The sequence below is a fragment of the Pipra filicauda genome, unplaced genomic scaffold (assembly GCF_003945595.2).
Source record: "Pipra filicauda isolate LSUMZ 115617 unplaced genomic scaffold, ASM394559v2 scaffold71_size5581439_pilon, whole genome shotgun sequence".
Taxonomy (NCBI): Eukaryota; Metazoa; Chordata; class Aves; order Passeriformes; family Pipridae; genus Pipra; species Pipra filicauda.
Window position 1 is genome coordinate 1769996 of NW_024104887.1, and position 19238 is coordinate 1789233.

Consider the following 19238-nt stretch of genomic DNA (forward strand, 5'->3'; position numbering starts at 1 on the left):
CACCCCCCAGCACTTGCCGGCACTCCCCCAGCCCCGCCACCCCCCGCCCCTAATCTGACCCCACGTCTCACTTCCCCGCCTCTGCCTCGGTTCCCCTCATCTCCCCCCAGCCCCGTCCCCGCTCCCAGCCCCGACTGTCCCCACCCCGGTCTCACCCCCCTCCATTCCCGGTCCCACCCCACCCCTCCCAGCCGTGCCCTAGAACAGCCCCGGGGCTGAAGAACCAGGCAGGGTCCATGGCACAGCGAGTCCTTTATCGGGGGGGAAGATGGGGACAGCCCCCTCGCAGCCCCGGCTGGGACCCCCGGAGCCCCCGGGCCGCCCTCCTGGGGCAGTCAGGAGGAGGAGGAGGAGGCGCCGCGTCCCAGCGCCGCCACCGCCCGCGCCGCCTGCTCGGGGACACGGGCAGGGTCGCTGAGGATGGAAGTGGAGACGCTCAGCTGCCGCAGGGAGCTCAGGACGGCTGCGGGGACAAGGGACAAGTGGGACAGGTCACTGCCCGACGCCCCTCGGGGGCTGCGAGGGGTGACCCACCCTGCGGGAGACGGCGCTGCCCATCCCTGCTCCAGCTGCTGGAACAGCGGGACCACTCCCTGCCACAGCTCCCAGCAGATGGGGCGAAGGGAAACCCACCCTGTGGGGCTCTGGGGACGGCTGAATCTGCCCTGCCAGGACACCGGATTAGGGCACAGAAAGCTCATCTGGGAGGTGGGCGTGACAGGAGCACAGGAAAGCATCGAGCACAAGCCCCGGGACATCCCAGGGATCAGCCTCTCCATCCCTCAGGACACCGCTGTCTTTTTCCCCTCAGCCTTTCCCTTAGTCTGTGCCCACCCAACTCGCTCGGGGTGCCACAGCCGGGCAAAGGGCCACCTACTTGGCCGAAGTGCTGGGAGGGAACAGTGCTGGTCCAGCCAGGCCAGGGATGTCTGGGTGAGACTCTCCATGCTTGCCGTGGACACCATCCCATTGAAGGACTCAAAGAGGGGCCGCATGATGATACTGAACTGGCGGGAGCAGAGGAGTTAAGGACCAGCCTTGCCACAGCCATGGTCTCCCACCTGTCAGGAGTGGGCATCACCCTCCCTCGGCAGCAGGACAGATCTTGCCCAGCTCTGGAGCAGAACTGCTGGAGCAGCAGGACAGACCATGGATCAGACCTGCTGGGTGCCTTCCCAGCTCAGCACCGCACTGGGCACCAGCCTGAACTGCTGGGGTGATGAGGACCTGAGTGTCACCTGGGGCAGTGGGAGAGCTGTGTAACCCCCACCATGTCTGCTAGCAAAGTGCCCAGGAGCAGGGCAGGACACCAGTGTGGCCAGTGTGCTCCCCCAGCCTGCAAGGACCAGGGATTTTGATCTGGGGACCAAAATCTGGGACAGGTGATTTTGTGCATGCAGTAATCCACACAGATACCTTTGCCGCGAGCGTGTCCTGGAGCCCATGTTGGCTTTAGGATACTCAGTGTCCTGAGGAAGGAGCTCCCCAGCTCTGTCAGCAGCCACCTCTGCCTTGCCCAGATGTCCCGCACTGGGTGGGACCGTGGGCAGCAGTGCCTGCCCAACCCTTCTGCCACTTGGGATTTCACAGACCTCACAGTCTCTGCAGGTTTAATGGTCCCAGTATGTCTAATCCCTGCTCACAGAGGAGCAGATCCAGCCCTCTGCCTACAGGTTTCCTTGCCCTTGGTCCTCTCCATCCCTGGATTTCCAAAGTGTGCCATGCAACCACCAGGACCAAGCCATCATGTCCCCAGCTTTGTGTCTGGACCTCTCCTAATCCCTGCAGCTGATGGCTGCTGCCTCTCAGAGCCAGTTCCCATCTCACCAGGAGCAATTGCCTGCATGAGCTCAGTTCCACTTTCCATTTCCCTGAAGACCAACCATTTATTCCTACTATTTTTGCTCCCTTGTAACAGAAGATTCCTCCTAACCACAACACCTCGCCATGTTCCCACCATGCGCCCTCGTCTGGGGAGCATCTCCCTGGGTCCCTCCCTACAGGTCCCTCTACAGGGCCTGTAGAGCCGGAGGGACCCCACAGACCCGGCAGCAGCGGGTGAACCAGAGCACCTGGTGTTTGGTGCAGGGGTCAGAGGGAGCAGCAGGCGCTGGCCCCAAAGGATACGATCCAGAACTTCCAGTTCTGCAGTGTGGAGGAGCGGACGTACTCGTCGAACATGCCGCGCATGTGGTCGAAGCGCTGGCGCGTGATGGGCACCCCCGTGGCCGGCAGCTGCTCCTGGCACAGGCTGCGGGGCACAAGCAGCGCCGTGGGGCCGTGTTTGGGAGGCTGGGAGCCACAGGGGCCCAGCAGGAGCTCAGAGGCTCCAGCAGGACCTCAGCTCTCAGCAGGGGTTGGCAGGCAGTGTCCCTCTGCCAGGGTGGCTGTGGGGCCTGGCCCCACAGTCTGGTCCCAAGCAGTAACTGCCTTTGAGCATCAGCCCTCTCCCAGCCAGGGTTTTAGGAGGGACAGGCACTCCAGGGAGACCTACCATGTCTTGCTGCCACTCCAGCACTGCCACTTGCCCTACCTGGACACCCCGAAGCAGGCAGTGCCCCCCAGCCATGTCCCCCCTTACTTGATGGAGCTGTTGAGCTCCTCAATCTGCTCCCGCAGCCGCTGTGCCTCATCCTGCAGAGCCGCCCGCTCCTGCTGCAGCTTGCAGATGTACTCAGCTGTCTTCTGCAGGGTGGTGGCCTTGCTGACCTGGGAAACCAAGGGGTGAGAGGGGTATGGGGCCCAGACCACCCTGGCACAGTCTCCAGAGCCCAGACCGCCCTGGCACGGCCACACAGTGCAGGTCTCCATGTGCCTACAGGGGCAGAAGCTCCGTGCTCTGGGGCAGAGCAGGGATGCAGCATCCCTCAGGTGTCCCTGCATGCCCAGGGATGGCCCTGGGTGCTCACCTTGATGCTGGGCTGGGTGCTCAGCGTGCTCACCAGGCTGTGCAGCGTGGTGAAGCCCAGCTTGATGTTGAAGCGCCTCTTCTGCTCGGCGGAGATGTGCGTGATGCGGCGGCTCTCCAGCTGCGGGGCAGCGCCGTCAGGCACCTCCCGGCAGCGGGGACAGCCACGGGCCACCAGCCCCAGCGGGGACAGGCTGGCCCAAAGCTTGCAGTGAGGGTGGATGGAGTTTTGGGGCTCCTGCAGTACCTTGTTGGACTCAGGCCTGCCCCGACGGGACACGGGGTGGTGCACAGAGGTGCCAGTGCCCAGCCCTGCAGTGGGTCCTGGAGAAGCCTGGCTGGGCTTGCGCCAGTTGCTGTCTGGAAAAAGGAAAATGCTGGTTTGGGGAGAGGGCAACAGCAACCCCTTGTGACAGGGTGACACCTGTCACACACTGGGACAGGCACGGAGGAGCACCCACAGTACTGCCCCTGCCCTGGGGCACCCACCCCTCTGACTGGGATGCTCTACTCCAGCCTCTAACCACACATTACCCCAAATCCCACTCATTTACAACTGCTCAGAAATGGGAACATCTAGGATGTGACATTTTAAATTCCCGGTGTTTCTTGGGGTGGAAATATCCGGCAAGAGTCCCGAGGGCAGCAAGGTTGTGGTGTGCAGCACCAGAATGAACTGGGAATGACACCAGAGCCTGGTTTCCAGCAGCCGTGCTGGTTTCCGCGGGTGAAAGCAGGCACTTCCTGCTCCAAAACCAAGCTCTGGGGTTTCAAAACCACAGTCAGACATTTTGCTGTTTTTGTCTTTTCCTATTTCTGCTTTTGCCCCTGTAGAAGGAGGCAGGTGAAGGGGCTGCGCCTCCCACGCGGGGAGGAACCTTCTGTGCTTGGTTGGGTGAATGGAAATAGCTGGGATTGAAGCCAAAATGAAACATTCCCACAATGTTTGGTCCAAGCTCTCTGCAGGAGCTCTTTGGGGTGCCCCTGGCTTACCACAAGCTGAGGTGGGAGACAGCTGCTCTGCCTTGGGGACTCTCAGGGAGCCCGGTTGCATGCCTGCCAGTGGCACCGGCACCACTGGGGAAGGGCTGGAGCCAGGAGCCAGTCCTGGGCTCAGCTGGGCCATTCTGGAGAGGAAGGTGGCAGGGACTTCGGGAACAGTGCTCTGCTGCTAGGAGAAGGCAGAGGGAAAGGGAGTTGGGGAGTCAGCACCCCACAATTGGCACTGAAAGCCAAACCCCCACAAGGGACAGGGAAGGGCAGCCCCACTGAACCATCTGCAGGGGCAGCCCCAGCCCCAGAGCCCCAGGAAAGGTGTCTCTCCCACCTCTGCCCTGGTTCTTTTACCGAAGACACTTGGGTGAATCCTGCCACCTCCAGCCACATGTCCACTCCTTCCCCCTCGTGCCTGTCCAGCCCACAGCAAAGTGTGACCCCCTCGGAGCCCATCTGCCCCCCTGCCCCTTCTCCCCCCCTGCCCCAGCAGCCAAGAGAGGGCAATTCCCAGCCTGGAGGGGGCAATTCCCAATGTGTGTGTGGGGAAATTCCCAAGCTGGGGGATAGGTGAGTGCTTACCGGGGAGACAGGGGCCATGGGCATGAGTCCTGCACCCATCGGGCGAGGGGCGTCCAGGGCTGGGTCCTGCTTGGCTGACAGGGCAGGGAGCAGATGGGCTCTTCTGCGTGGGGCTGTCAGGGCTGGGGTGACCTTCCCCGCCCCCGGGGGACAGCCAGCCCCCCACACCAGCACTGCTGCAGCCCCTTCCCTGCCAGGCTGCCCTGAGAAGGGGGATGCACCCCTGGAGAGAGGTGCCAGTACTCTCTTGGCAGTGGGGATGTTCTTGGGAGCCTTGTGCAAGCAGGGAGGCCCAGCCCCTCCCCAGCCAAGTACAGGGACAGGGACATAGCGTGAAGGGACCTGTCCCATCACACCTACAGGCAGCAGGTTGTGCAGGACACCCAGTTATCTGTTGTGTCCATGGAGACCAGCCTGGGGACACAGGGATTTCCCAGCAGTGCCCGTGGCCAAGCCCTGGGGCTGCCTGGGCCTCAGCTCCCTCTGGCTCCTGGAGCTGGGAGGATCTTCACCCCTGTGCTTGTCCCCATGGGGACAGCCATGTGCCCTGCCCAGCATCCCCAGAGCCCCAACACCAGGGAGAAAGCATGGTCCCCTCTCTGATCCCTCCCATACCATCCCCCCCGGCTCACCCCTCTGTCCCCCCACAGTCCCCCCGTCCCCCTTACCTGCGGTCAGCAACTGGCTCAGGCAGGGGTTGGACACAGGCAGGTGGGGCATGGTGGGTCCTGGCAGCCTCCTCGCCTTGGTGCCACCAGGCTTTGCCTTGGGCCGCCCCCCCCCACCCTGGGGCAGCCCCTTGGGGGGGGCAAACCTGGGGTCGCCCAGCAGGGCAGGGGGCAGGAGCTGGGGGGCAGCAGGGCCGGGGTACCCTGGGGGCACCATGCCTGTGGGGTAGCCCAGCCCCGGGGTGTGGGGGGTGAAGCAGGGGGCTGAGAGGGGGGAGGCAGGGTGGGTGAGGAGAGAGGGGCCAGGGGAGCTGGCGTAGGGGAACTTGGAGCGGGGGGCCGAGGCGGGGGAGAAGGGGGAGTCTGGGCTCGGTAGTGGTGCCCCAGGGGACAGGATGGGGGGGATGTAGTGGGGTCCTGGTGGCTCCAGGCTGAGGCACTTGGTGGGGAGGTCGTACTGCAGCGGGAGCTTGTGTCGGAGCTGGGGGCTGAAGCTGCTGGGCACTGCAGAGGGGGGCTCGGGGGGCAGGGGGGCCGGGGGCAGCTCGGGGCCCAGGAAGGCGCTGTGCAGGCTGAGCTGGGAGGCGCTGCTGGGCTGTGGGAGACATCGGAGCATCAGGGAGGGTGGCTGGGATACCGGCAGCCACCGGCTGTGGGCTGGGATTCTGCTCACCTGGAGGAGGGTGCCGGGTGACAGTGGGGCCTCAGGGCTTGCAGGCAGCCCCCTAGAACCCATCAGGGACTCCCCGGCATCAAACAGGGGCTCGGCCATGGGCAAGAAGCAGGATGGCTCCTGGTAGCCCAGTTGTGTCTGTGATGGGGCTGTTCGGTGGCTGAAGAAGAGATCTGCAGGGCCAAGTGGAGACACGGTGACTGGCATGAGGGGACCTGCCCAGAGACGGGGGACAAGCCCTGGGGCACGTAGGGTGGAGCCGTATCCTGTTACTGGCACTGCTGGGGACTTGCCAATCCCCCCTTCACCTTGTGTGGCCAGGGCAGCTCTGGCAGATTTGTCACCCAGGGCCAGCCTTGCCATATGCATGGGAACAGGAAAACCCACCCAAAGTGCCACCCAAGTGCCATCCCTGGTACTCAGTTGGGCTCCACATGCTCCAGCCCCACGGCTGCTTCCAGGGGTGTGTGGGGCTGTATCAGTCCCGGGCTGGGGCAGGGACCACCACACCCGGGATGGGGGCACAGCAGGGGGGTCTGGATGAGCATTCCCAAGCCACAGGGGAATGTGGATGGTCCCCTGGAGTGGTGGTGAGTGCTGTCCTCCCCACCCAGCACTGCCGTGCGTGCAGCCTGTGGGTAACCACATCCCATGGCCTTCCCGAAGCCGAGCCGCGTGACCCTGCCGCGACTCCTGCTCCCTTCCTGTCTCCTTCCCACAACCCTGCTCCTTCCGCAGGCCCAGACGCTGTGGCACGCAGGGCTGGCCCGACACTTTGGGCAGCCACCTTCCCGGGCACATCAGCCCCACGCCCGCCTCGGCTCAGTGCCTGTGCCAGCGCTGGCTCTGGCATCACCACCAGGAGAGGGGGCAGAGGATGACTGTGGGGCTGGGATGGGGCTGCTGGATTCTTCCCTGTAGGAGGGAGCAGGAGGACTCGCTGGATTTCCTGCCTGCCAGCCCCTGGCACAGGCTCTGTGCTTGAGCATCTACCCTGGGACAGGCACTTGCATCTCCTCCGGGGAGCACCCAGCCGTCCTCTCCAGCCCTTGTCTGGCACTGGCAGTGCCACCCCCAGGCCCTGCTGCCAGCTCTGCCTGCCTGGTGTGTGCAACCATGACCAGGGCACCGGCTGTGGTTCAGGCTCCAGCACCCGGGGTGTCCTGACTGGGACCCACAAAGGCCTGAGACCCTGCTGAATCTACACCAGAGGAGCAAATGTGCCAGCACTGTGGGATGCCACGGGACTGGGCATGGTGATGATTCCAGCATGGCATGTGCTGCCATCCGAGGGAAACAGCGGTGTGAGATGGGGCAGAGCCGCTGCTGAGCTGCCCCACACAGCCCCCAGACTTCCCCTTCCCTCTGCCAAGGCCGTGGTGAGTCCCTGGGGGCATGGCAGGACCACCCCTGCCCCTCCACGGACTGGCACTCAGTGAGTGCCGTGATGCTGCCAGGCAGGGTCTCACCCTTCCTGGGATGCAGCCCAGCCCCACGCTGCCTCCACCTGCACTGTGCCCACACTGGGCTGCCTCTGCCACTGGCACCAAAGCTCTGTGGGTATTTATAGGCATTTCTGGTGCCCAGCTTGGCAGATTTGTGCCTCTTGTGCTTCTTGCATGCTACAGGGATGGCAGCCCTTGGGAGCCCTGTCCTCCCTTTCTCCCGCCCCTTCCCCACCCCACAGCTCCTGCCCATGCTCCTCCGCACCATCACATCACCCTGCCCCGCTCCAGGTAGTGCAGCACGGCCAGGGCACGGCGCTGCTCAAGGGAGAATAGCCCATGTGGTCAGCACACCACGCCTTTGGCATCCTGCTCAAACCTGGGGCTGCTCTCTGCTGGGATTGGGGCTGCAGAGCCCCTTCCCAACCTAAGGACCCTCCAGGACTGGCCACAGGCTCTGGGAGAGCCCTGTGGTGCAGTGGGGCAATGCCACCCCGTGGGACGGCCAGCCCAGCCCCCAGTGTCCCCATGCCCAGCGTGGGTCCTACCTGGAGCGCGGTGCCAGCGGGGGACGGGGCTGGGCTGCTCCCTCGCCTCTGCCATCAGGACTTCTCCATCCGCCCTGCACCGCGCTCCGGACCCGCCACGGACACGAGATGCTTCCTCATTTGGGGGCTGGCTTGCAGGCTCTGACTGGCAGGCGCTGAGCTCTGCCAGGGCCACCCGACACGGTGACAGCCCTGTGACCCCGCGGTGCCCACCCCGCACAGCTCTGCGTGAGGGATTCACAGAAAACCATGGCCTGCCCTGCTGAAAAAGTGTCCTCTGGGACATAATTGGGTTGGTGGCACCCAGCACCCACCATTCACCCCCGTCTCCTCTCCCCACTTCCCCGCGGGGGATATGGCACACACACGGCCCTTGGCTGCAACCCCTCATCATCCAGGGAGCTGCCCCACACGGTGTCCCAGGAAATGTCCCATGTCTAGGACAAAACTCCCACACACACGTCTCCAAGCACCTCAGGAAATATCCCATATCTAGGACAAAACTCTCACCCATGAGTCTCCAAGAGTCCCATGGAATGCTGCCCTGCCCTGGGGCACACCAGCCCCTCTCCAGCAGTCCAGGAGCCACAGCTGGGACACTGTCCCTGACCCCAGCAGGACTTTTTGGACCCTCCCCAGCCCCAGCAGTGTCCCTGTTCTGAGCTGCTGGGCACAGGCAGAACTGGAAAGAACGCTTCCCTGTGATTTAGTGGCTTGCAGTAAAACCCTATTATATAGCTTCCAGTATTATATAGCTTGCAGTAAAACCCTATTCCCAGACAGCACCCTGGAGCAAAGTGCAGGCCTTTTCCCAGGAAAAAAGCCAACCTGGCTGAAATATTGGTTCAGCTGAGCACTGCTGTGCTCCTGCCATCTGCTTGAGCATGAGGCCATGCTGGGCCCTCAGAGGGGTGCTGGGGCTGCTGCTGTGACACCACGCAGGACCTCTCGGGGGGAGGGACACTTGTCAAGGGTCAATTTGACCCCGTTGGAGCTGTCCACTGACTAATGTCCATGTGGGGCACCAGGGGACAGGGGGCAAAGAGTCAGCCACGGGACAGACCCTCTTCCCAGTGTGGTCCACCCTGATGGGATCTCTGGAAGGAATGAGCCAAGGAGGTGCTGGCAGGAGCCTTCCCACCTCATCCATCCCCAGGGCATCCCACTGCCTGCCCTGGCACACAGAGTGCCCATCCTGCTCCCTGCCAGCATCTGGTCTTGCATCACCCCTCAGCCGTATGGCGCAAGTGCCCTTGTTTCCTCCTGCCGAAGGAAGTGGAGACGGGCCATGGAGCTCCAGGCTCACATGGGGGTCTGGAGATGCTGCTGCTGCCCGAGGCCACCAGCTACCTGGAGGGCTTGCAGCCACCAACCCCCACAGTGTGCCCAGCTCCAGCACATTCGAGGGCAAAGTTGGTCCCCAGCGGTGCCCTGCCCTGGCGTATGGGGACACTGCTGGGACCAGGACGTGTCCCAGCTGATTCAATGGCACACAGGGACACTCACAGCTCAGAGCCTGCATGGCAGCATGGGGGAGGCTGCTACTGCCCCCTTCCTGGTGTTCCTCCTTGTCATCCCCCTGCCCTAGCTGGACACCAGTGCCAGGTTTGTCTCTGGGCAGCCTGGCAGGGACAGTGGCTTGTCCCCAGGGGATGTAGCACAGACCAGTGCAGGGTCCCGGTCCCTTGGGCTGCTCAGCCTGGGGCTGGCTGGGCAGTGAGGTGAGGAGGGGATGCAGAACCTGCCCTCCAGGGGTTTCCTCTTCCAATTTGGGACAATTGTCCTTCCTCTGTCTGCAGCCAAAATGAGGGGCTTTGGCACGCCTGGAAAGATCCTCTGCTTATAGAAATCCCCTCCCACAGCTCCTGGCCTGAACTTTCCCAACCTTCTGTGGCTCTGTTGGCCGGGCTACAGAGGGAGCTGCTGGGGCAGGCAAGCACACCAACCCCCTGCCTACAGCCCCTGTCCATCCATGCTGCTTTTCCCATGGCACTGGGTGTCTGGTGCTTCTGCCTGCCCCAGCAGCTCCCTCTGTAGCCTGGCCAACCCTCTGACCCCCCATTTTGGGCTGCCACGGGGTGCAGGGCTGTGTGGGATGTGGTACCACATCCAGGCTGGCTCTTACCTGAGATGTCCATATCATCCAGGCTGGGCTGCAGGGGTGCCAAATCCGGCTGTATCATGTCTGCATTCCCAATGTACGCTGGAAGAGGGCAGAGCTGGAACATCAGGGCCCAGCCACTGCACCTCTAAGACCACCCTTCAGGGCTGCTCCCACCACTACCTGCCACCCCTCTGTGTCACCCCAGTCACCCTGTGTCACTGGACCCTTCCCTGGGCAGGGAGGTGGGTGCCCACCCTGTGGAGAGCCAGGGCCATCCCATCCCACCACCCTGCTCCGCCTCCACATCCTGCTGGAGCATGGTCTGGGGCACCTACCGTCCTCGGGGAGTGCCTGGTGAGTGCTGGGCATCTGTGTCATGGTGAAGAGCGTGTCAGATATGTCTGAGAGGAAGGTGTCCAAGTCAAAGTGCTGCCTGCTCCCAGGCTCCTCTTCCTCATCCCCAAGCAGCATTGGCACCACGTTGCAGAAGAGCTGATTGCACCATTTCTCTGTTGGCCTCCAGACACCCTCATCCTGCATGACATGGAGCAAAGGAGCCAGGTGGGCACCTCTCATGGGGAGGGTCCATGCCTGGCTCTGTGGCTGCTCTCCCTGCCATCCCCCATGCTTCCCACAGTGTTATGACTCCAAACCTTCACATCTGGCACTCTGCTGCTTCCAGAAGGGTGAATCCAGCATCCCAAGTGCTTGGTATTCCATCCCATGGGGCTTGCCACACCATGGGGCTTTCCTCTGCCCTTCTCCCAAGCTGCCCAGTGCAGGGGTCTGCATTGTGCCTCCCTTTTCCCCCTCCCCACCCTTTCCTAGCAGACTCACCTGCTTTGGACTGGAGATCTCTCCCTCCCGGGTGGACTTTCGGAGCTGAAGGAGAAGACAATTTGTGTCACCCCCCAGGCAGGGTGGGTATGTTGTGGGGCAGGGTGAGGGTGACAGCTCAGGAGGGGCAGCCAGCAGCCCCCCCCCACTCTGGCAAGAGCCTGTCACATCCCTCCCTGTCAACCACAGCTCCAGGGTGGGCATACTGGTGTTCCACCCCACCATTGGCACTGCCTCAGAGGGGAGCAGCACGGGCAGAGCCACTCACCCGCTTCTTGTAGTAGATCCTCCACTTGTGGTACTCCCTCATCACCACCTCGATGCGGCGCTTCCAGTAGTTCCCCTCCAGCACAACAGCCTGGGGGGGCAGGACAGGGGGTCATGGCTGAGCCCCCCGGCCCCAACACCCCACAGCCAGGGGTGTTTGCCTTGTGCCATGTCAGAAACACCTTTCCCAGCAAACGGGTCCCCAGCTCCCTGCTGTGCCACCCAGACCTGTGAGGGACCTTGCCCTACCTCTGGTTTTCGGTGCTCATCAGCCTCCAATCCCTCCAGAGGGGTGATGAAGCCACACACGGGGTTCTTCCTCCTCTCCACATCTGCACAGGAGAGAGCACAGCTGGCATTATCCATGCCCCATCCATGATTTATCCACACACCTGCACATGGCCGCCCCGGTGCCAGCCCCATCCCCCTGGGCACAGCCTGGCTCCTGGCAGAGGGAGCAGGGTCTGGTCCATACTCACACTGGATGTACCACGCTCTCCAGATTGCGTTGTTGAGACGAATTTTATCCCGGCAAAGCAGCCTCAGCCCCTTGAAATTCTTCCACTTGGGTGACACCAGCTTCCCACTGAAACACCAAGCGAAGGGGAGGCTGAGGGGCACCATCCCACAGTCCTTCCAGTTCAGGGTCTCCCCGGGGGGCTGTGCCTCAAGACAGGCCTAGGGAAACATGCCTAGGGACCATCAGCCTGGTGGCAAGTCAGGAGCAGGCACAGCCAGGTGGCTCTGCTACAGGAGGCTTGGCAGGCACCTCTGGGAGCACCCACAGGAGCATTCCCAACTCCTGTGCACTCCGAGAGCAGCACAGGCCTAATCCCTGAGCTTCACAGACCCACAGGAGGCTTCTCAAACCCCCAGAATTAAAGCACAGCACACAGAGGAATTGACTCCTTGTGGTTTGAACCCCAGCTCTGAGGAGGGATCCCACTGTCCCTGACCAGGCCAGCTGTGTCCCAGCCCTGGGGGACAGGAAGGGAAGTCTCCCGCCCAGGCGAGACGCCCGGGGACATGTGCTGTGATGCCTCTTGCCTCATCCCAGCATTTGGGCAGCTATTTCTGACCCTCCTTTTCATGCCAGGAAAGACTTGGAAATGCTGCTTTCAGCTGGGGCAGGCAGTGGTAGCCATCCTGGGGGATCTGGGAAGGCAGAACAGCACTGGAGGATGTTCAGGACATTAAGAGACACTTGTCTGTGCCCGAAGACAGACAGAGCAAGACCAGTCCTGCCTTCAGCCAGAGCTGCCCTGACCTCTTCTCCATACCCATCCCTGCAAACTTGTACCCCCCAGCCCTAACTGGGCTCCTTGCTTCTGATTTCCCAGCTCCCAGAGGCAGCTGTGTTTGTTCTACAGCTCATTGTGGTGGTGGTGATGTCCCTGATGGGACCTGCATTGGGGGAAGCCTCATTTCTCTCATTGTCTTGTTTCCATCCAGCCAAGGGACACAACCGCTCGTGTGCCCCCACTGGGGAGGTCCTGGTGGTCCTGCTGCCCCAGGGGGCCCTCTGCCTCACTTTGGGGTCCATTTCACCTCTCCCAGCTCTCCCACCCATCAGGGCATGGCCCCAGGGCAATGCCAGCTGCTCCAGGGGTCCCTCTGAGAGGTGGTGCAGCCTGCATGGCATCCCTCCCCAACCAATAGTTTGTCCCCTAAAGATCTCAGTGCTGCTCTGAGTCCCACTTTTCCTTGGCTCATGCAGGGAGCAGGAAAGGTGGAGGCTGGGGTGCTGTATCCCCTGTTCCCAGCCTCTCCTTGGGTGCATCCAGGTGCCTCCGGGCTGTGTCCCCAGGGAGGTGCTGGGGATGAGAATGGTGTAAGAAGCCTCTGACTTGTTCATTCAAGCTTGTGAAACCTCCAGAAATTCTCTAACTATGATTTTGGTGGGTTCTTACCTTGAAATCTGCTTTGACTTGCCTTGAAATCTGCCTCCTGAGAGGAGGAGGACCGGGGACCCCTCCACCTCCAGAGCCTGATGCAGGGATGTGTCTGGGAGTGGGTGCTTCCACCCACAGGGGTGGATGGGGACAGTTTCCCAAGGGACATACAGCCCAACCCACAGCCCCAGGGGCTGGGAAAAGGACCTGAGGCCCCGTGGCTCCAGCCTGCAGAGAGTTAAGGACTCGACTATCACCAGGATTTTGAACTTTCCCCAGTGTCACCCCAGGCAAACAGCGCGGTGCTGCCAAGCGGGGGAGCCAATGGAAAGGACGGTTTTCCCAGGCACCAGGCCAAATCCTGCTGGTCAAGGCCACGCTCCTCACTCACAGACAGCTGAAAGGAGCAGCCCAATCCCTTGGCGTGCAGTCAGACACCTTGGTCACGCGTAGGGCCTGTGGGGCCGTGGCCACGGAGCTGCTGTGGGGTCTGGAGGCAGTGGCGTGATGCCTTTGGGCTTTGCCTCCAACTGCCTTTTTCTCTCCTTAATGATCCTTTTATTTTTGGGGCTTATCAGTCTGATCTTTGCTCCCTGCTTTGCCTTGAATACGGCCCTACCCTTTCCTGAAATTATCCTCCCAGGGAGATGGATGCAAACCCCACATTGAACCGTGGGAACGGTTTAGGGTGCCCTAAACAGGTTGAGGGGCTTGTTGCCCCACAGTCAGAGGGACTGGGAAACAGTGGGCTACAGGGTATTTGTTAGGATGGGGTGAGGTGGGAGCAGGGCTCAGCCTGGGTCCAACCCCAATGTGGGTCCACAGCACCTTGTTTGCTCCGTGGCTTATTTACCCATCCAGCACTTTCAGGTGTTGGAGTCCCTGATTCTGTGGCAAAATTGGTTCTTTTCCCCCCATCAGCAGCAAGAGGAGCAGGGAGGAGTGATCTGGAGAGATGCAGGGGCTGCGCAAAGAGAAATGAGTGGCAGCAGGAGGGGAACAGCTGAGCTGAGGGTCCTCTGGCAGGGACAAGCCTGCTCATCCCTTCCAAGAAGCAGGATCCCTATGGGGCTATCAGAGCCCCCCTCACTCCCTGAGCTGTGGGACATGGCTGTGGTTCCTGGGGCTGGCAGGAAGGAGGAGAGTGTTCCCTGCACGTCCTGAACACTCATCTTCCATTTCTCACAAATTTTACTACCACAGTCACGTATTTTCTTGAGTTTTTATGTTTTAAAATCCAGAGTCTGGCAAAGAAAGTTAAAAATCCAACCACGGTTTCGCTGGAATGTGCCTCCTAAGTGAAAAATGGCTGTGTTCAAATCCACCTTCAAACTCCACTACCTAAACAAGCTGTTTTCTTCAGTGTGGATGAAACAACTGCTGTGCCAGCTGTGCTGGGACTGAACTCAGCCCAGGGGTGATTCGGGGATAGTGTCAAACAAAGGTGTTGATAGACTGTGCTGGGATGATGTAGGGACCTGCTCTGTGTGTACTCCAAGTAGAGATGGAACAGACATTTTCCTGTCCCAGATGAGAAGTGAAGGCATTGAAAAACTCTTGAAAAAAGTCACCTGAGAGCTGGAGAGTTACAAGCCAAGCTACACCTCCACAGCCAGTTATTTCGGTGGTCTCTGGAGGTATGACTCCCCAGTGCATCAGTGTGGGTACACCAGCACACCAACCCGGCCCCTCTGCACAATCCTTGGACAGGATCAGCCCCAAAACTCCAGGGAATGGCAGAGAAAAGGCTCACAGCTCCCTGACACTAATGACAGCACAAGCACAGCGCAGTGTGGGTGGGTTTAGCCCAAGCAGGAGAGACTTTCCCCCTCATCAGACCCCCTGGAAGGGGGGTCTTCTGCCAGAAGGAAATGAGGAGAGGGAAGCTCAGCTTGTGCATCCCTCAGGTCTCTGCCTGGTGCTCGCTGCCCCTGTGGGAGTGTTTAAGGCACTGTGAACTAGAAAATCAATTAGAGTGTGTTGAAGCTATTGCAGCAATTCCACCTCTTCCAGGGGAGACACGGAACCTGCCAGGAGGATGAATTAGTAGGGAATTGGCACACAAGCTGCCTTGTTTCAAATCACAAGAGGGGCAGAGTGGATGCTCCAGGTCAATTCCCAGTCTAACGTCCCTACCTGCCAAATCTCTCCCTTGTTACTTGCAGGGAGGAGGTTCATCCACATCACACTCTGGGAACAGCTACGGGAAGATACTTCTGGAACTTGAGGCAGATGTGTACCAGGTAAGACCATGAGAGGCTGCAGTTTGCAGCTCCCAGTCTGCTCCCAGTTTTTCTCCCTTCAGGAGGATGTTCCCCAGGTCAGTGACTCCCAGGAATGGGTCATGGGAAGGGTTGTGAGCCCAGCTGGTTCAGCTCCACACTCAGCCTTTTGGGGAAGGAGGGGCAGCCAGGTGGGCTGCAGGGAGAAACATCACCCATGGGAGAAACAACAGTCTAAGGAAGGGATTCCAGAAATTGAGGCTGTTGCAGGAGAAGGAGTGGGAGAGAATCATTAAGCCTTTGGCAGAAGAGCTACTCTAAGTGTCCTGGAATATAAGTAAAAAGGAACTCAGCCTCCAGCACCACAAGGAAGACTCTGGAGCAGAGATTGCCTCTCTTTGAGGGATCTGAGGGAACAACTTACTGCTGGAAGCAAACCTTGATGTGGAGAGAGCGTTTCTTTCCAAGCCAGGGGTGATGCACAGTCCGCCCAGGAGGGGAAAATAAGTCAGATCCCTGGGGTGACTGCTCAGGCTGAGACAGGACTGCTGTAATGTCTGTGAAATGTCCAGGAGAAATGCTGGAGAGGGGAGGAATTCCAGCTATAGCCATTGAAAAATGTTCAGGGAAAGTTCAAAGACCTTTGAAACTGTGCCAGACAGCAAGGGATGTGTGGCTGCAGCAGTCACAGCTCACCAGGAGGTGGGATAGTTCCCCTCTGCTCCACACTGTGATGGCCAAGGCTGGCTACTGTGCCCAGACTGGTCTCCTGGTCCAAGAGGGAGGTTCACAAACCGGAGCAATCCCAGAGGAAGGTGTTCAGATGGTTGGGGATTAAGGCACATGACAGAAAAGGAGGGAGAGGGATGGGTTTGTTTATCTTGAAGAAGGTGAAGAGAGAATCTACTTACTGCCATCAGCTACACCAGTTGGAACAGGGAAACTCCAACTAAAGCCATGGACAGCACTCCTCCCTGTGAGAGCGGGGCAGCCCTGGGGAGGCTGGAACATGGTGAGCTCACATCCATCAGTGATGGCCCTGAGCAACCTGACCTGGCTTTGGACCCAGCCCTGCCCTCCAAAGGAGCTGGATGATGAATTCCAAAGCTGACACCTTCCTGTGGTTCCTCCTTGGTTAGGGAGTTAGTCTGCAATAAACTGTGGCTGCTCTCCTGAGGACTGGGGGACCTTGGGCTGGTGACTCCAGCTGAGGCCATGCTGCACCAACCCCCCGTCTGGGGAACCTGGCTGGCATGGAAGGTGTAAAATGGCAGGTGATGCAGAGAAGTTACAGATTAGATGAGACTAAATGTAGAGGTGCACCAAGTACCTTTAAACTGCATTTTCCCACTCTGATACCTTCCTCCAGCTGCTGCCTACAAGAGTGTCAAAATGTATTAGCAAGGGAAAGGCTGGGACAGCTGGGGGTGTCCATCCTGGAGAAGAGAAGGCTCCAGGGAGGCCTCAGAGCCCCTTCCAGTGCATAAAGGGGTTTCCAGAGAGCCGGAGAGGGACTCTGGGCACAGGCCTGGAGTGACAGGACAAGGGGAATGGCATCCTACTGCCAGAGGGCAGGGTTAGATGGGATATTGGGAAGAAATTTTTCCCTGGGAGGGTGGTGAGGCACTGGCACAGGTTGCCCAGAGAAGCTATGGCTGCCCCATCCCTGGAAGTGTTCCAGGCCAGGTTGGACAGGGCTTGGATGAGGGTCCCACTGCAGTGGAGCCGGTGTGGGCATTGCCATGCCCACTGCAGGAAGGAAATGAAGTACTGACAGAGCCCAAGGGGTTGGGAGACCTGGAGCAATAGAGCCCTGACTGCAGTGGAATGGCAGAGCTGTGCCCTGCCAGCTGCCAGCAAACCAGGCACCTGGGACATGGTGACAGGCCAGGTATGTGGGAACTGGTACCCTTGGAGTGCTGTCCCTGTGCTCAGCATCCCCAAGGATGCCCTGGCAGTGACCACATATTCCATCACATGGAGCACTCAAGGTCTTAAAGGCAAACCTGAGACCTCAGGCCCTGGATGAGACCCTAAATGAGCCACTGAATGAGGGGGAAGGCAATGGGCACCTCTTCAAGGCTGCTTTGCTGAGCTTCTGCTTTCATGCAGCATCAGCAGCACATTGTTATTCCAGGTTTCCACCTGGGATATTGCAATTCCAGGTTTCTTTCTTTTGGGAAGGCTATGCAGATTTGCACTGACCTGAGGAAGTCCCTCCAATGCCATGCTGGAGAGAAGTCAAAACCTGGAGGCTCAGCAAAGGAGGGATCTGCCTTCAAGAATGTGGACCAAGGCACCAAGAGACACGTTGCAGTCTGTCCTGTTGTCACCAAGGAGCTGTCACCAGGGCTTGGGTGATTTGTGTGGCAGGGGAATGATCCAGTCACCCATCAGATTTAGCAGGAGAGAAGGAGGGAAGCTTTCGGGAGACCCTGGACAAAAGCCTGTGCAGCCATCCAGCCCTTAGTGCTGCTGCTGCTTGTCATGGAATAACCTCAGGACATGTGGACAGAGTCAAGGACAGAAGGCAGGACTCCTGCTCTGGGCTGGATTGCCAAAGGCTGAGTGCTGGCTGCCCACAGGGTCACTGCTGCTCTGTGGGGTGCACAGGGTCTGGCCATGAGGGTGCTACAGCTGAGCACAGCGACGCTGGATCTCATGGGAAGGTGGAGCAGAGCCAAGCTACATGTCAAAAGAGGAGGAAGTTCTCACCTGTCTCCATGGCCAACAACCCAGCACCAGCCCTTTCTCCCCAGAACCTCCCAGGATGGTGTTTTCTGAGCATATGGCACACACAGCCCGTGGAGCAGAGTGGGACGATGTCTGCTGGCAACAGGGCCCTGGTTGGGCAGCAGGGCTCAGCCCCTCATGTCTTCAGAGAGCTGGGGTCCCATGAGACACATGCCAGTGTGAGGGCTCTGGGACTCACCTGTACTCCAGGCTCATGCACTCGAAGAGCCGGGTGAGGGTCGGGTCGATGCTCCGGGGATCAGCCGGCTCGGGCTTGGTGCGGTGGTGCCGCCGCCGGGGCAGCGCGTCGCTGTGCGGGGACGACACCATGAAGTGGCCGCTGTGGATGACCTGGGAGGGGTTCTGTGCCCCAGCACCGGGTCCTGTGCCACCCACAGCCGCGTCCTCGAAGTCGGAGTCGGAATCAGAGACAGGGCACGGCCCAACCGGGGGCTCTGGGAAGGTTCCCAGGAGCCCCACCTGAGCTCCTGCCATCGCCTGGCGCCTGCTGGGGAGCCCTATGGACCTGTCCCAGCGCTGTGATCCATGTCCCGGGTGTGCCAGAGCCTATGGACACTGCATTGGCATCAAGCACGTGCCATTGGGCTCCCCAGCACAGGACACCCTCACCACAGCTCCTCCTGGGCGCCTCCTCCACCCGGCCCACACTGCCTGCTCCACGCGCCGGGGTTCAGCAGGTGCTTTGCCGGGGTTCAGCGGTTGGTTTGCCGGGGTTCAGCGGTTGGTTTGCCAGGGTGGATCGTCACCAGCCCTACTTATAGTGCTGGTGGCTGATCCCGCCCATGGCACACCGTCAGCAGGCCATGGCACTCTGCCACCGGCGCTTCAGCTCCGCGCCACCGTCCAGCTCCAGCAGTGTCCCTGATGACCCCACCTTTTCTGTCTCCCCTCCAGGTGGGGAGGAGCAGCTGCGGGTCCCCCGTGCCCCGAGGGTTGGCTGGCAGGCAGCTCTGTTTACCCGAGGTTAATCACTGATCCCAGGGGCTGGCTGGGAGAGGATCGGGCGGTATTTACCCAGCACCTCTTCCCTAATGGATCTCCCTGCACTTTTCAAAGGGAACAAATACAGATTAAGGGACACAAACAGGTAAAATTATAGCAACGGGCACCCAGCTCAGCACAAAGCACACAGAGGCACTGAGCCATGTGCTGAGCTGAGAAAGAGCCCAGGGAAACCTGCTCCGAGGGGGAACCCAGCAGGAGAGGGGATGCAAATGCCCAGTGTAAGAGGGGACAGCAATGAGCCCGGATGTGGTGGGATTTATACAGTTCGTGGTCATGCAGTTCTTAAAATCACAGAATCAACAAATCCTAGAATGGTTTGGGTGGGAAGGAACCTTAAAAC

At 60.2% G+C, this 19238-nt stretch overlaps 1 protein-coding gene across 3 annotated transcripts; it reads right to left on the reverse strand.

The window, feature by feature from the left end:
* Positions 1–235: 235 nt before the first annotated feature.
* MLXIPL (MLX interacting protein like) lies at positions 236–18525 on the reverse strand. Of its 3 annotated transcripts, none has more exons than XM_027734410.2 (17): positions 18072–18525; positions 11505–11611; positions 11275–11357; positions 11027–11116; positions 10759–10803; positions 10257–10455; positions 9943–10020; positions 5825–5997; positions 5152–5746; positions 4484–4557; positions 3902–4076; positions 3156–3268; positions 2910–3029; positions 2582–2709; positions 2128–2251; positions 878–1007; positions 236–463 (listed from the first exon to the last, which is right to left on the reverse strand). In XM_027734410.2, exons 1-17 carry the CDS (start codon positions 18365–18367, stop codon positions 336–338), a joined length of 2658 nt encoding a protein of 885 aa, XP_027590211.1. In that variant the 5' UTR covers positions 18368–18525; the 3' UTR covers positions 236–335. The 3 variants fall into 3 exon arrangements, with proteins under 3 accessions (XP_027590211.1, XP_027590210.1, XP_027590209.1); XM_027734409.2 differs by having other exon boundaries at positions 3902–4079; XM_027734408.2 differs by having other exon boundaries at positions 5152–5997.
* Positions 18526–19238: the final 713 nt, after the last annotated feature.